At 45.9% G+C, this 13,892-nt stretch overlaps 1 protein-coding gene across 7 annotated transcripts in view; it reads right to left on the bottom strand.

Moving 5' to 3' along the window:
* Positions 1-13,892, bottom strand: part of Sgms2 (sphingomyelin synthase 2) — an 83,100-nt gene that overhangs the window by 4,635 nt on the left and 64,573 nt on the right. For all 7 annotated transcript variants that reach the window (XM_048456734.3, XM_085677704.2, XM_085677703.2 and 4 more), the window contains exons 3-5: positions 13,186-13,303; positions 6,523-6,676; positions 1,002-1,168 (exon numbers count right to left, since the gene is read on the bottom strand). In XM_048456734.3, the coding sequence (XP_048312691.1) occupies positions 1,002-1,168; positions 6,523-6,676; positions 13,186-13,303 (439 nt within the window). The remainder of the gene's footprint in view (positions 1-1,001; positions 1,169-6,522; positions 6,677-13,185; positions 13,304-13,892) is intronic.

Genomic DNA, 13,892 nt, shown 5'->3' with positions numbered 1-13,892 from the left:
ATAGAAGGGCCAAGGGGGAGTGAAAGGAGAACTCGGAAGGCTGAACATGGTCACGAATAAAGATGGAGAGTTTGGTTTAGGTGTCCGGAAGCATCGACGTGTGAGCAGGCAGATAAAAGTAGAGGACTACCGAGTTAGCGACCAAGCAGCAAAGCCAAAAAAAAAAAAAAAAAAAAAAAAAAGAAAAAAAAAAGGGATCCATAGAAAGCGATTATTTGTGGACATCAAGAGCTCTGTGTAGACTTTTCAGTAATGACAAGTCAATCAGTTGTAGGTTTCACACACACACACACACACACACACACACACACACACAGTACTCCACAGCACACCATACACACACAGCACAGCACCACCACCACCACCATGAGGTGATCTATTCCAAGGTGAATAAATCATGGTACACAGACCAGCCCTATTACAGCAAGAGCATTACCAAGCCTGGCGGGAACTGGGGCGGGTGGTGATAGAGGTGGGGCCACCTTGGTCCCAAAGGGAGAGAACAAGAGAAACAGGAAGCTTCCCAGGATGGAGGTAAGAGGGAGACATTTAAGCAAGCACTAGAAGAACAAATGGGGAAAAAATGGGGGTCATCCTGGAACAGGAAGAAGGGAGGATAGAGGTGCTGATCACCCCGAAATATAATCAACAAGGCAAGCTACACTCTCACCAAGCTGTGCCATAAGCTTCATAGAGAAGGTTCCTAGGTTTTCAGTTAGCGGACAGTCCTCCAATTCTAGCATAAAACAGCTGAATTGGCAAAATAAGTTGTCAACAATTTTACAGTGCTCTTAACCCTCAGATAGCATGTGAAGTTTTTTTTTTTGCTGTCACTTTTTAAAATAAGCAGCAGTGGCAGGAAGTTCAGCTGAACTGACCAAACCATATAGCTAGGGAGCAACAGTGGTCTTCTCACGAAGCCATCTAAAACTCCCGTCTGTGGAAGCGGGTCCCCTGCACGTCACGGGCATTGCTCACCCAAGGGTCTTCACGGCTCTCACCTTTTCGTTGGCCATGGAATGGTACCACCAAAACAGCCGTGTCGTGATGTAGTAAGCAATGATCACGTCGACGGTGTAGTGTTCGTGCGCCACGAGGATGCAGATGATGCCGGCAGCGCTCAGCAGCCAGCAGACCAGATGATACCACCAGAAGTGCCGCGGAGAATCTGGACAGCAGGGAAACAGAGATGGACTCATGGACTGGCTGGCTCGGGGTGGAACCCAGGGACTTATGGAAGCTAAGGTGCTTAAGACACTCCCACCAAGTCACATCTTAATACTGCTTTTATAACCTTGAGCAGGACAATGAAGATCACTATGACAAAGAATGGCTTCAGTTTGCTCAGGTAGAGAGAGGGCAGAGGGAATCATGTTAGCATATACAGAAGTCATTCTTAGGAGGTTGAGGGGCAATAGGAGATATTCCAAGCTCTGCCCACCTTCAGCACAACTATTAAATAAGGAAGAGAACAGAACTGTTATTTAGATTGGCTAGAGCTGGCTCGTCCTGGCACACATACATGACCACACTGGTAAGAGAAATAGTAAGGGCCTAAAGAAACGGTCTATGAAAACAAGGAGGGCGAAATGAGAGATCTGAAGTTTATTTTTATTTCTTCAGGTGTGCATCTGTGGTGGGGGAATGTCACTGCGGCAAGCAAGATTTGATCCTCAGCAATTTTATAGCACCACTGCTAGCAGCAATGGTGCAGCTCTCCTCTTGGGGAAAGCTCTGGCTTCTTGCCCCTCCATGTACTAACATTTAGCCTCCTGCTGAAGTTACTGTGAAGTTTGTGCCACTGGCCAGCTGGGAGAGAACCGTGGCGTTTATCCGGTTAACACGGTCACAACCCCAAGTCCTTCTCACGTAAGTGTTCCTGAGAGACATGGCTGAATCCGTCTGTTTGTATTATCTGGCCATCTGGTCCCCTTCCTTTTCTGTCTATTTAAAGCTTTACTGGCTCACAATAAAAGTTTAATGATCTAGTAGATTGAAATCAACTTCATATTAAACTTTGTTTATGTTCATAGCAACACACAGGCTCAACTGTCAAAGAACGGTGGAAGAGCAAAGAAAGTTCAGTCCCCAAAGCTTCAGACAATGGCTGAAATGGTTGTCAGTTATCATTCATACACAAGGTGATTCTTGGTCTGTGGATCCCAAGTGGAAACACAGCCCGTTATTTGATTCTTTCATTTCAGTTTCTTCTTCATTACTTAATTACTTCATCCTCCTGCTACATTCTCCAAGATAGCTCACAGAATCCTAGAATTTAAATGCCAGAAGAGGCCTCCCTCCCCTGGGAGCGTGGGGTGTCCAGTGACTGTTGCATTAGAACCCTAAAAAGTGAGGCAACCCTGACAATGCCGAAGGTCTCATCAATGTGCTTTCCAGGTCTACTGCCCCCCCCAAGCCCTCTTGAAGTTTCATATCTGACCCACTTTTCTATACATGGGTCACCGGGGACTTAATAACAGCTCAAAATTTTTGGGGACACTAGAACTACTCTGTATTATTAACCACCAGAAGCTGAAACGGGTAAAGGAGCAATGATGTGGCCGGAAAGGCCGTTTCATGACCGGCAGCATTGAAAGTAGGCTTTTTAGGAATTCTGAGAAACCCCGTGTGTTCTAGGAAAATGCATTTCCTATGATGCTATTCACACTGAGATCACAACACACTCCCTTCTCTCCCCACCACCATGATGAATTTTTTGCTGCTATCTGTTGCCATGAGAAAGTGTCTCACTATGTAACCCAGGCTAGCCTTAAACCAACAACTCTCCAGCTTCAGCCTCTGTAGTGCAAAGATTCCGTACACAGACCCAACTAGCAGAAGCTAATTTGAAATCAAAATGGCAACTGAGAAACCTGTTTTTTCACTCCTTCTAGCCACAGGGATTAACCTAGTGAAGAGCTGACAACAGAAGGACTTCCCTGTCTATGTGGGGTCTCCAGCAGAGGTGGTAAGCACTAAGAAAACCCATTGATGGTGAGACCAGACATCTAGCATTATCAGCCACGCTGTCTTCTGCAGGCACAGGTTTTAAACTCCAGCGAGCATATTGGTGCAATTAAACCCTTTCGTGTTAACCAACGAAATGGTCCCACTCTCGTATGCTCTCCCAACTGAATTTCAATCCACTCTCAACAAGAGTGCTAGCAAGGAAAGAACCCAGGATGCTCAAAAAGCAGGAGAGTAATCACATATAGACAGTACATCCTCTAGAAGCCAACTTTCCAAACCACTAACACAGTTCACTCAGGGAAACGAGACACGGAGGACTCTGATGGTGACTACAGGTGGCAAACACAGAATGTCCTATGTCCACAGAGGGCCAGCAATGCAGCGAAATGTATATTAGGTAGGACAGAGCTAATATTTTATTTTCTATCAAAAGTTGTTGGAAAAACTATAATTCTTCCCATGCCATATGTAAATGTATATAACTTTAAAAAATCCTGCCATTTGGAAATATGCCTCTAATATCGTATATAGAATTAACCATACTTTGCCTTTCTACTTGCTCTGAAGGGAAAGAAGAAAGCTATGTCCTGTTTATCAATAAGCAGACTATTCTTAGACAATCCTATGAGATCAGACAACTTGAATTGACTTTCTTCCTAGTTTGTGTGTGTATGGCATGTGTGTATATGCTCATGTGTGTGTGTACATGTTTATGTGTGTGTGTGTGTGTGTGTGTGTATGTGTGTGTGTGTGTGTGTGTGTAGACTGGCTAGAGAGGCCAATGTCAAGTGTCCTCCTAAGTTGCTCTTTGTCTTATTTGAACTTGAGACAGGATCTCTCACTGAAGCTGAAGGTCACAGCTCCAGTAAGACTAGCTGCCAGCAAGCCCCAGAACCCCTCCTTCCCCCCACCCCTCCATTGTACACTGTCTCTACGTTCCCAGTGCTGGGATTACAGGTATGTGTTGCTACATCCAGTTTTTAGCAGCAGCGTCAGAGATTCAACCTCAGCTCCCCATGCTTTGCAACAGCAAATAATTTACTGCCGGAGCCATCATCCCAGCTTACACATCTCTAAAATTTCTAAACAGAACCAAGAAATTAAAACTGCAATCTTCGGAGTTAGATTGAGTTCGAACACCCAATCCTCAAATACCGGAGTTGTATATGATGGCCAGGTCACTTCCTGTACATGCAAGCAGAGAAAAGCAGGGGGAAAATAGTGCCTCCCACCTCCCAGAGGGATAGCGAAGACCAGAGAGTTAAGCTGTGCCAAGCGCTCAGATGACTGCTGGGCACAGAACAATTATCTGTGAGCTAGGAGTCACACCACTTGCTCTTTAGATACTGAATGAATTGACACTAAGTTTCCAGGATGTTTTCTTTTCACTATTTTGTGTTTTTCAACACAGAGTGTCTTTACTGTGACAGGCAACGCCTACCCGCCCATCTTCTGTAAGCGTCCTATGATCCACAGATCGAAGCGTGTACCTCTGGACCAGAAAATGATGGACCCCCACAGATGGAACTTCCTTGGGCAAAAGTCAGAACTAGAACCATAAAGAACACTGCCATAAATATTAATTATGTATTAGAAATGGGGCAATTCCATTAAATGAGGATTCCCTGGGGCCTGTGGAGAGATGAAGGACGCCATTCCGCAACACGCAGCGTGCATGGACATAAGGGAGAGGTGCAGAAACCCATGGGCTTTTAATGCAAAGGTGATAAGAACCCCACATGTAGCTCAACCTGTTTGGAGTAATGGAGGACCAAAAGGAGAGGAAAGCAAGAGATGGGGAGCCCGCTGGGTACAGGTCTGCGCCTGTGATAACCTGAATCAAAACGGCCCTCACAGGCTCATGTGTTCGGATGTTTGATCCAAAGTTGATGGGACTGCCTGGGAAGGATTAGGGGTTGTGGCCTTGTGGGAGGAGGTGTGTTACTGCAGGTAGACTCTGAGGTCTCAAAAGCCCATATTATTTCTACTTATAGTGCATGCTCTCCCTCCCTCCCTCCCTCTCTCTCTCTCTCTCTCTCTCTCTCTCTCTCTCTCTCTCTCTCTGCTTCATGGTTGTTGTCTCAACATGTAAGCTCTCAGCCACTGCTCCAGCGCCTTGCCTGTCTGTTGCCATGCTCCCAACCATGATGCTCATGAATTCTCCACTCTCTGAAACTGTAAGCAAGTCCCAAATTAAACTCTTTCTTTTAAAAATGACTTGGGACAGGGTGTCTCCCTATGGCAACAGAAAAGTAACTAAGACAATTTCCAAAGCTCTTTTGTCCATGCCAAGCAAATAGAAGTCAGAGAAGCTTCTGGAAACACAGGGCAATGGGCCTTCTGGAACACACAACAATGATTTAAACATGGAAAAAAGAAACATTGCCACTCAAAAGGATGGAGAGGATGGGCAACACTCAGAAGGCAACACCAAGGCGACCTACTAGGCAGCGAGAACTAGTTACAGCCCTTCAGTGAACAAGGTACTATCTCATCAAAAAAAAAGCCACTGGAAAGGCTGGACAGTGGCAGTGTACACCTTTAATCCTAGCACAAGAAAAGAAGAGGCAGGTAGATCTCTGTGAGTTCAAGGCCAGCCTAGTCTACAGAGTAAGTTCTAGGACAGACTCCAAAGCTACACAGAGAAACCCTGTCTCAAAAAAAAAAATCATAAAAAAGGGCCACTGAATTGGAAAGCACCTAGGACACAGGGGGGCTGTGAGTTCCAGGTCAGCTTTTCAAGAACCAATCAAGTTGAAAAAGTAAACCACTAAAAACATTAAAACAACAAACTACTACAAACTATAAGGGCTTTAGACAATGGGAACTTGATATGGAAAAAGATGTCAATTTCTTGCCTGTGACTTTCTTAAGGACCAGATGTTCCACCAAATACCCTAGAACTGCAGAGAAGGCCACAGGGAAATTGTGAATGGCAACTTTGGCATAGAACAGGACAAGGTGTGGATAAAACTGAGGAAATGCACAAGAGTTATCGGGAATCACAGAAGTGTCTGGCGAGTAAGTCAAGTCATTGGTTTTGTCTTCAGAGTGCACAGGTCTTTTCTCAACACATTTATCCTTCCCTTATTTTCCATTCCACCTCCCTTGGTGAGAAAAAGTTTTGAGACAAAGTCTCACTTTCGAGCTCTGGCTAGCCTAGAACTCACTCTGTAGACCAGGCTGGCATCGAGTTCATAAAAATCCACCTGCCTCTGCCTCCAAGATCCTGGGATTGGAGGGGTGCACCACCAGGCTCAACCTGTTCTTAGTCTTGATATTAAGAACTTCCTGACTTGGGGAGCACTAAGGAAGAAGGGGTATGTTTGGAGGCACACTAGATGCTAAAAGAAACCACAGCCAGGGCTTTAGCCTTCAGGCTTCAGGTCACAAATGACCAGGAGGAAGGATGAACTGCGTATGTGCACAGAGTATTTACATCTGTCTCTCTCCCAACTGTCCTCCCTGCAGAAGGGATCCCGTCTGCGACAGGGCCCTGGGACCCCGCCCACTAGCCCTCGGTTGTTCAGTGAGGAAGGAACTATGACTTACATTCTTTGATGAACAAGTAGGTAAGTGTCAGCACAACGGTATGACCGCTGAAGAGGAAGTCTCCACACAAGATGTGCGATCCCGTTATGGACAAACCCCCACCAGAAATTAACCGGAGAATCCGCTGTATTTTTGCCTGGGAGTCTCCGTTGAGCTGAGGAACAGAAAACACAGAGAAACATTTATTCACAAGAGGCTCGAGATCATGCTTGCTAGAAAAGTAATCAGGCTGTGATTTTTAACGTCTTTCGAAGTTCTTCCTTCTAGCATAAAAAGTCAAAAATATTCCAAGAGGAACCACCTCACACTAGGTTCTCCTCATATGTTGGGAGGGCTTACTGAAATGTCTTAAATTATTCAGTGTGTTACTAATAATATGTTTTAGTGGTGTGGTGTCCTTGGGCAAAGCTTTTAAAAATATTAATAACCAATGACTTCACCACTATGTGCTAAAAAGCAGATCGGAGCGACTTTGTTTCCTTTTGGCAGGAGGAAGTGAGGCTTTGGGGTCATTACCATCTGACTAAGCTATACGCCGCATCTGTCGGTACCGTGTTAAGTCGGCGGCATCAACTGTATGTACAACCTCGTTGGTATATGCCAGAAACATGGTTACAGGAAACTCATCCCATTATGTAAGGTCTGGAAATGACATTAGGGACTATACCAGCAAGCTTTCAAAGCCTCGACCAAGAAAGCCTATCACAAGGAATCTAGTTCTACACTGGGGTCAAGGGTACAAGAGTTTCTCTAAACCACAGTGATGTCATAAGAAACAGTGACAGATAGGGCAGGAATGTCTGGCAGTAGTTTTAAAAAAATGTATATATTCTATTAAAATGTAAGCATACAAGAAAAAGTCAGAATATGAGACAGGAAACTTAGAAGAGACCTCCCGGGCACCTGGGAGGGCAATCGCAGGGAAGCCTAACACAGTGAAAGTCAGTGTTGGCTATCCAAGAATGGCACTTGGGAAGAGAGCGAGTGATAGTATACAAGAAGGAGAAACACAGGACTGGTGCTGAGTAGCCATTTGGGTTCTTGGGGACAGGATGGTGGCATGTCTGCCTTCTTTGTACTCAGCACTTCTGGTCTCCAGAGCGCGGCAGTCCCGCCATACCAGCAGTTAGGCTGGCAGGCAGAGCAAACGCTGTCGGGTCTTGCCCAAGTGGGCACATGATTGTGAAGGAGGGTGTGTCCAGATGGATGGGGAGAGCCTCAAAGCAGGTAGAACACAGCCCCGCCCAGCACAACGAAGAACCAAATCTGTGCTCTTTGCCTAAGACATCTCCCTCTAGGGGACCAGAAAATGCCCTGATTTAAAGCACAGTAGTATTGCAGAGCGCCACCTGGTGACAAAGAAACCCCTGTAAAGAGGAAACATACACACACAGCTGCTCAATTCGTAATAAACCACTACACAGAAATGACTCAGAACAGAATTAGGGTCACGAGGGGCTGAGGCTTCTGAGACTTGTTGCCTTAAAGTTTACTTCTAAGACTGCCTAGATGGCAGAACTAAAGTGAGGTTCCAGCAGCAGACGGTCCTTAATAAGATCTGGCCAAGAGTCTCCTCTCCCATGTTTAAGGGTTGGTTCCAGGGTAGCAGGGTGATGCTATCGGGAGTCAGCTATCACCCGCCAGGCAGGCTGGCACATGCCTTTGATTCCAATATTCATATTTCTGGAGACAGATGCAGGCAGATCTCTGAGTTGGGGGCTGACCTGGTTCGGGTTGTGGGGACTTAGTGGGAGGGAGGAGGCACATGTTAAGCTACTGGACCTTCTGGGGGTTCTCTGCTATCTGCAGTGAACCTCACAGGGGTGGGCAGCCCATCCCTTTCTTTCCCCATCTTCTCTTTTTCCTAGCTCACATTGTGAACAGTTGCTTTGTCACGGGCTTGCACGTCGCCTTCTTAAAGGACCAAAGGATTGTGGGGAGGACAGGAGCGCATGCGCTTGAGGAAGGCATGAAGCCTGTCAACAGGTCACGTGACTGACTTCAGGAACTCCCCTAAAGGCAGGCAAATGAAATATACCTGCTAAGGCATCACGCCCCTGGCATGGAAGCTACAATACAGCCACGGGAGCCGTCAGCAGTCATCATTCTTTCCCTGTCAAGAGATACCAAAAGCTACCACAATGAGATCAAATAGGACGGACGCCCAAGCGCCGCATCCCCGGACCGGAAGAACCTATTGCCCTCATTTCTCCTCCACTCTAATTTTCTGAAGGCAGGAGCACTTAGAGTCGTCAACCTCTCTCTACTTGGGGCCAGAGGCTCTGAGGTGTAAACAAGCTCCTGGACCGCACATCTGCCCCCTTTCTGTCCAGCAGTGCCGGCATCTGATAGCCCCTACCCACCTACAGTTTGCTTTCAGAGAGCTCACAGTCAGCCACAGCCTGGAAATATTAAGTGGAAAGCCCCTCTCCCCGCAAAAAAAATAGTTTTTAAGTTTTAACTAACGTTTTTGACAATGCATTAGCATTTCTCCCATTTTATCATTATTTTAAATATTTTACTGTACCTAGTTAATAAATTTAAACATACATGTATTTATGTATATATATACATATATATATATGTATATATATATATATATATATATATATATACATATATATATATATATATATATATATGGGGAAACTGTATATATAGTGTTCGGCACTATCTGGGCATCTTAGGATGTGCCTCCTGTAAAAAAGAGACACACTGCAAGAGGATTTCTACTGGCCTTTGGTTGGATACTGTTACGGTACAGAGGAAAGGCCTCTCTTGCTTTCCTTGTACATTTATTTGTATGTGTACATTTATTTGTGTGTGGGGGGGGGCAGAGACGTGTACTCCACAGCAGGCACGCGGAGTTCGGAGGACAACTCATGGGAGTCCTTTTACCATGTAGGTTCTGGGGATCAAATTCAGTTCACTGGGCTTGGCAGCAAATGCCTTTCTTTACCGGCTAAGCTAGCTCACTGATCTGCTCTTTTAACTTCTTAACCCTTAAACCCGATCACTGGTGGAGGATTACGTTTAAAAAAGGCTCAACAGAACTTCAAGAGAAGAAAGGAGGGTTAGCGAGCAGGACAAGTCTGAGCAAGGGAAGGATGACCGTGAAGTCCGAGGACTGGACCATCTGGATGGCCTCCTCTTGGCCTAGCTCAGTTCCCCGAGGCCCACACACCTCACACCAACACTCGTTTCTACTCATTTCCTTGTTTTCAGACATCAGTCTGTGCAGTGCGCTACCAGATCGAAAACTGAAGCCACAGAAACCTAAGAAAGAAGCATCAATCAAAACACACTGAAACACATAGGAGCCCCGCCATCCTTAAGGATTTCCCCAACTGTGACTCCCATAAACTACTTCCCAGAGAAAGAAAGGAGCACACAGCAGTCCTGGCGGCTGCTGACAAACAAGAAACCCGACTGTCGCAACTGTCCCTCTCATGAGGAAAAGCCCTGTGACCACAGCCAGACACTTTGCACAGTGAGAGACCTTAGAGCACACAGCCATAAGTAGATGCCTCCATCTTATCTCCCCTCAGAGCTCAGGGAACCATTTCAAAGTGGAGACAGAAAGGCTGTAAGCACCAGAAGGGCTGAAGGACACCAAGGAAGCAAGACCTTCCACACGCAGGAGGACTGACACGGGTACGAACTCACACAGACCGGAGGCAGTGTGCACTGGGCCTGCGTGGTCAGCGCCAGATCAGTCCTGAGCTGAAGAGACTGGACACACGGCCCCATCCCTAGCCCAGCAGCTATCTCCTACTGATAATCATTGGTGCATGAAAGTTTTGCTTTCCAGACGGGAGTTTCACTGGGGAAGCGAGCTGCTCTTAGGAAGGCTGCATGCCCAGCAGTAGATGAACTCAACGGCATCATTGGAGGTTCCTTGTCACATAATATTGTGTCAGGGCCTTTTTATTCTTTTCTTTTTCCTTTTCTTTTCCCTTCTCTTTTCTTTTTCAAGAAAGGGTTTCTCTTTGTAGTGCTGGTTGCCCTAGAACTTGCTCTGTAGACCAGGCTAGTCTTGAACTCACAGAGATCCACCTGCCTCTGCTTCTGCCTCTGGAGTACTGAGATTAAAGGTGTGCACCACCACTGCCTCTTTCTTTTCTTTTTAAATCTTTTTTTAATTTTTATTCTCCTCTCTCTCTCTCTCTCTCTCTCTCTCTCTCTCTCTCTCTCTCTCACACACACACACACACACACACACCCTACATGTCCTTTGTGCATATAGCATAGTTTCCTGTTTTGTGCTTTTTTACGGGATTTCTAAGTGTTCAAGCAAGTGGGTCTCTGCATCTATAAAGGTTTCTTATGCTTTTTCTTGGTCTCTTGTCCTGTTGTTTGTTTTGTCCTATTCTGATGTGTTTATTTTTGTTTTATCATACCATAGCTATCACATTATATTTCCTTGGAAGCCTGTTTGTTTTCTATCGAGAGATGGAGAGAACATGGATCTGGATGGGAGGAGAGGTGAAGAGGGACTGGGAAGGGGAGAAGGAGGAGTTATGTGAAAAAAAATATATTTTCAAGAAAAGAAAAAAATATACATAATATGCATGTATAAAATTTTCAAATAATAAAAGAGAAAAAGATTTTTCAAAACAGAAGAAAAGAAAAGGAAAAGTCCTTTGGCCAGATATAGCCATGGTGAGGGAAATCTCGCCCTAAAAGGCTTCCACGGGAAAGGAACATGTCACTGTCTCTGTACAGAATGACTTAGAAAAATGCAATCATTTCACAACTGAGCCAACTTTGACCTGGACAGACAGTGCGGAAAATAGAGATTCTGGCTGTGAGCCTGAGCATGGCTGGGTGTACGAAGCAAACGGCAAGCAAAGGACTCAGAGAAGTGTTATAGGAGAGATGAGGCTGATGCTGGTGGCCAAACTGCAGGAGCCTGGGATGCCACCGTGAGAGAACTCTGAGTGATAAGTCGTGCGAGCCGTTGGTTCCACAAGGGACGCCGTCTCAGAGAGAGGTTTTGGCATGTGCACATCTGTCATTGCTCCCTCTGAAGGACACTCGCCAGCCTCGCCAATGCAGGAAACCCGTAGCTATCGAAGAGCCTTGTGGCCACAAGCATTGCAAGCTTGGAAGCAGCACTCGGACCAAATTTAGAAAGCAACTTTGATCCCTGCCCTCTATCACCACATCTCCTCCAGCCGGACAGGGAAAAGCTTGTGTCTGTTTACTGAACCGAGGGGCAGACAACTACCGCCTGCTTCTGAGGAGGAGAGCCTGCTCACTGAAAGTGGTGGGAGATTAGCCGGGGAACCTCCAACAGGCGGGGTTGCAGCTTGGTTCTTCCGGTGTCTTTAGTGGGGTGGCTTTGGAAAACTGCAGTTCTTCCATAAAGGGTAACCTTTAGTCTGCCTTTCTCTTATCAGTGACCCTTCCCGGCTAACCTCATCCATTCCTAGGAAGGGCTTGCCTTCCTCTGCAGTGGCCACTTCACCATGGAGCACACTGTAATACTGTTCAGTAGTGAAGTCTCAGGCAGACTCATTATGTTTCTAAACTTTCCTGTCTTAAATTAGTTTCAGTCAAAGCCAGTCAATGTTTAAATTCAACGTGTACGCTGTTTTAATTACAGACACGTTTTGCTTTGATGGCTTTAGGAAATGACCGCCTTTCCAAACCACACCTATATTTGGTAAGGGAGACGGCCGGCTCCTCCAGCACAGCTCTGCCCTGTTTCCCTCCTGACATCTGCTTAGTGTTCAGTGAAGTCCAATGTCAGCCCTCTTTCCCTCGGCCAGAAAGCACATGATCGGTAAGTTTCCATTTCATAAACCAGAGTGCACGGGGGTCTAAGATGAAGACTGACCCTCCTGGGCCTGGATGCCATGTGAAGAAACTGTGACTTCCCTTCAGACGGCTTCAGCGACAGCACGGCCTACTCTGTCTTTCCAATGTGTAATCATCTGGAGTGGCTCTTGGCTTCTCTCTCTCAAACCCTATCCACGCCAGTATGTTCTGTCAGTCTTACTGGTAAGATGTGTCCTGGATAAAATGGCATCAGTTCCGCAATCGTGTGAGCCACCAAGGCTCACAAGAGCAGCGAGAACCTTTGCAGCCTATGGCGAGTACTGCTAGCCCCCCTCCCCCTACTGCCTGCTGTTCCTTGAACCCAATGCAGATAAACTGTTCTCCCAGTCTGCAGCTCTCAACTGGCCCATGTGGTTAGCTCTCTCCCTTGCTTCCTGCCAAGTTTTTTTTTAACATCTTTTCTTGACCCGTCCGTAGAAAAGTTCCTGCTGTTTTCCTGTGACAATCGCCTGACTTAGCATCACGTGACACATTAAGAATGTATTGATTACTTATTGTTCCTTGAAAGACGCTAAAGGGATGACCAAATGTGCTTTGGTCATTACAATGCCTGGGACCATAAGTACCATCCCATATAGAATAAGTAAGTGAAGAAACCAAAGAGCCAAACACAGGTGGATTTTTAGTCAGCAGAAAACCCATTCTTTATATGTGAAAATGCAAAGTTCTTAATGAACACGTTTCCCCCCGATTTAAAGCAAACTAGAGACTATGCTAGATTGCAGCTAACACCTATGGAAGTGTATGGAGGAATGTGTAAAGAAGTGAGTGCTTTGGGATTGCTCTACTGAGTCACCTCTGTGGGACCCAGAGACTTACCTTTGGGGCACACTGGAAGTGCATTCCTGGCACAGGTAACGTAGTGACGTACATAGTTATGCAGCGATATAGGTATAACGTTCCGATGATAAAGAAGAATCTGCGTCCCACTATAGACCTAAAGGGAACACAGGGATGGGGAGAAACAGGTTTACCAGCTGCCTCTCTGGACCACACTATACACCCAAGTCTTGCCTCAAACGCATGATCCTCTGGCCTCAGCCTCCCGAGTGACCGGAATTACAGGCGCAAGCTACCATGCCTGGCTCCCTGTATTTCTAATGCAATGTAAATCGATGTTTAATTGACTAAAAATAATAGAAACAATGGAATTAACAAATAAATCTCAGCTTCACAGAATTTTAAGGCCTGTGAGCAATCCCATAGTCCATAGTGAGACTGATCACATCTCCATAAAGAAATATTTATACAATGAAGTATAACTAAGTGATCCGGGGCCTGAAAGGACAAAGAATGTGGGGTCAGAGGAAACTTAAGAGCGCAAAGAGTCTATATAGTCTCCGCTCCTAAAAAGTGTCTTCCTTTGCCAGGGAATTCAATCAGCCTCTCTGTTTTCAGTCAACGCGCCGCTTAACGAAACCCTCTAGAGAACACATCGGAGGTGTAAGTGAGCGGTGGCCATAGAGGAATAATCTAATGGATCAGGTGACATTACATAATTGGATACACAGGGAACTGTGACAACT

The sequence above is a fragment of the Myodes glareolus genome, chromosome 17, assembly GCF_982192425.1.
Source record: "Myodes glareolus chromosome 17, mMyoGla1.1, whole genome shotgun sequence".
Classification (NCBI taxonomy): Eukaryota; Metazoa; Chordata; class Mammalia; order Rodentia; family Cricetidae; genus Myodes; species Myodes glareolus.
Note: the sequence above shows the minus strand (reverse complement) of the source record. Positions and strands in the feature narration are given on the sequence as shown.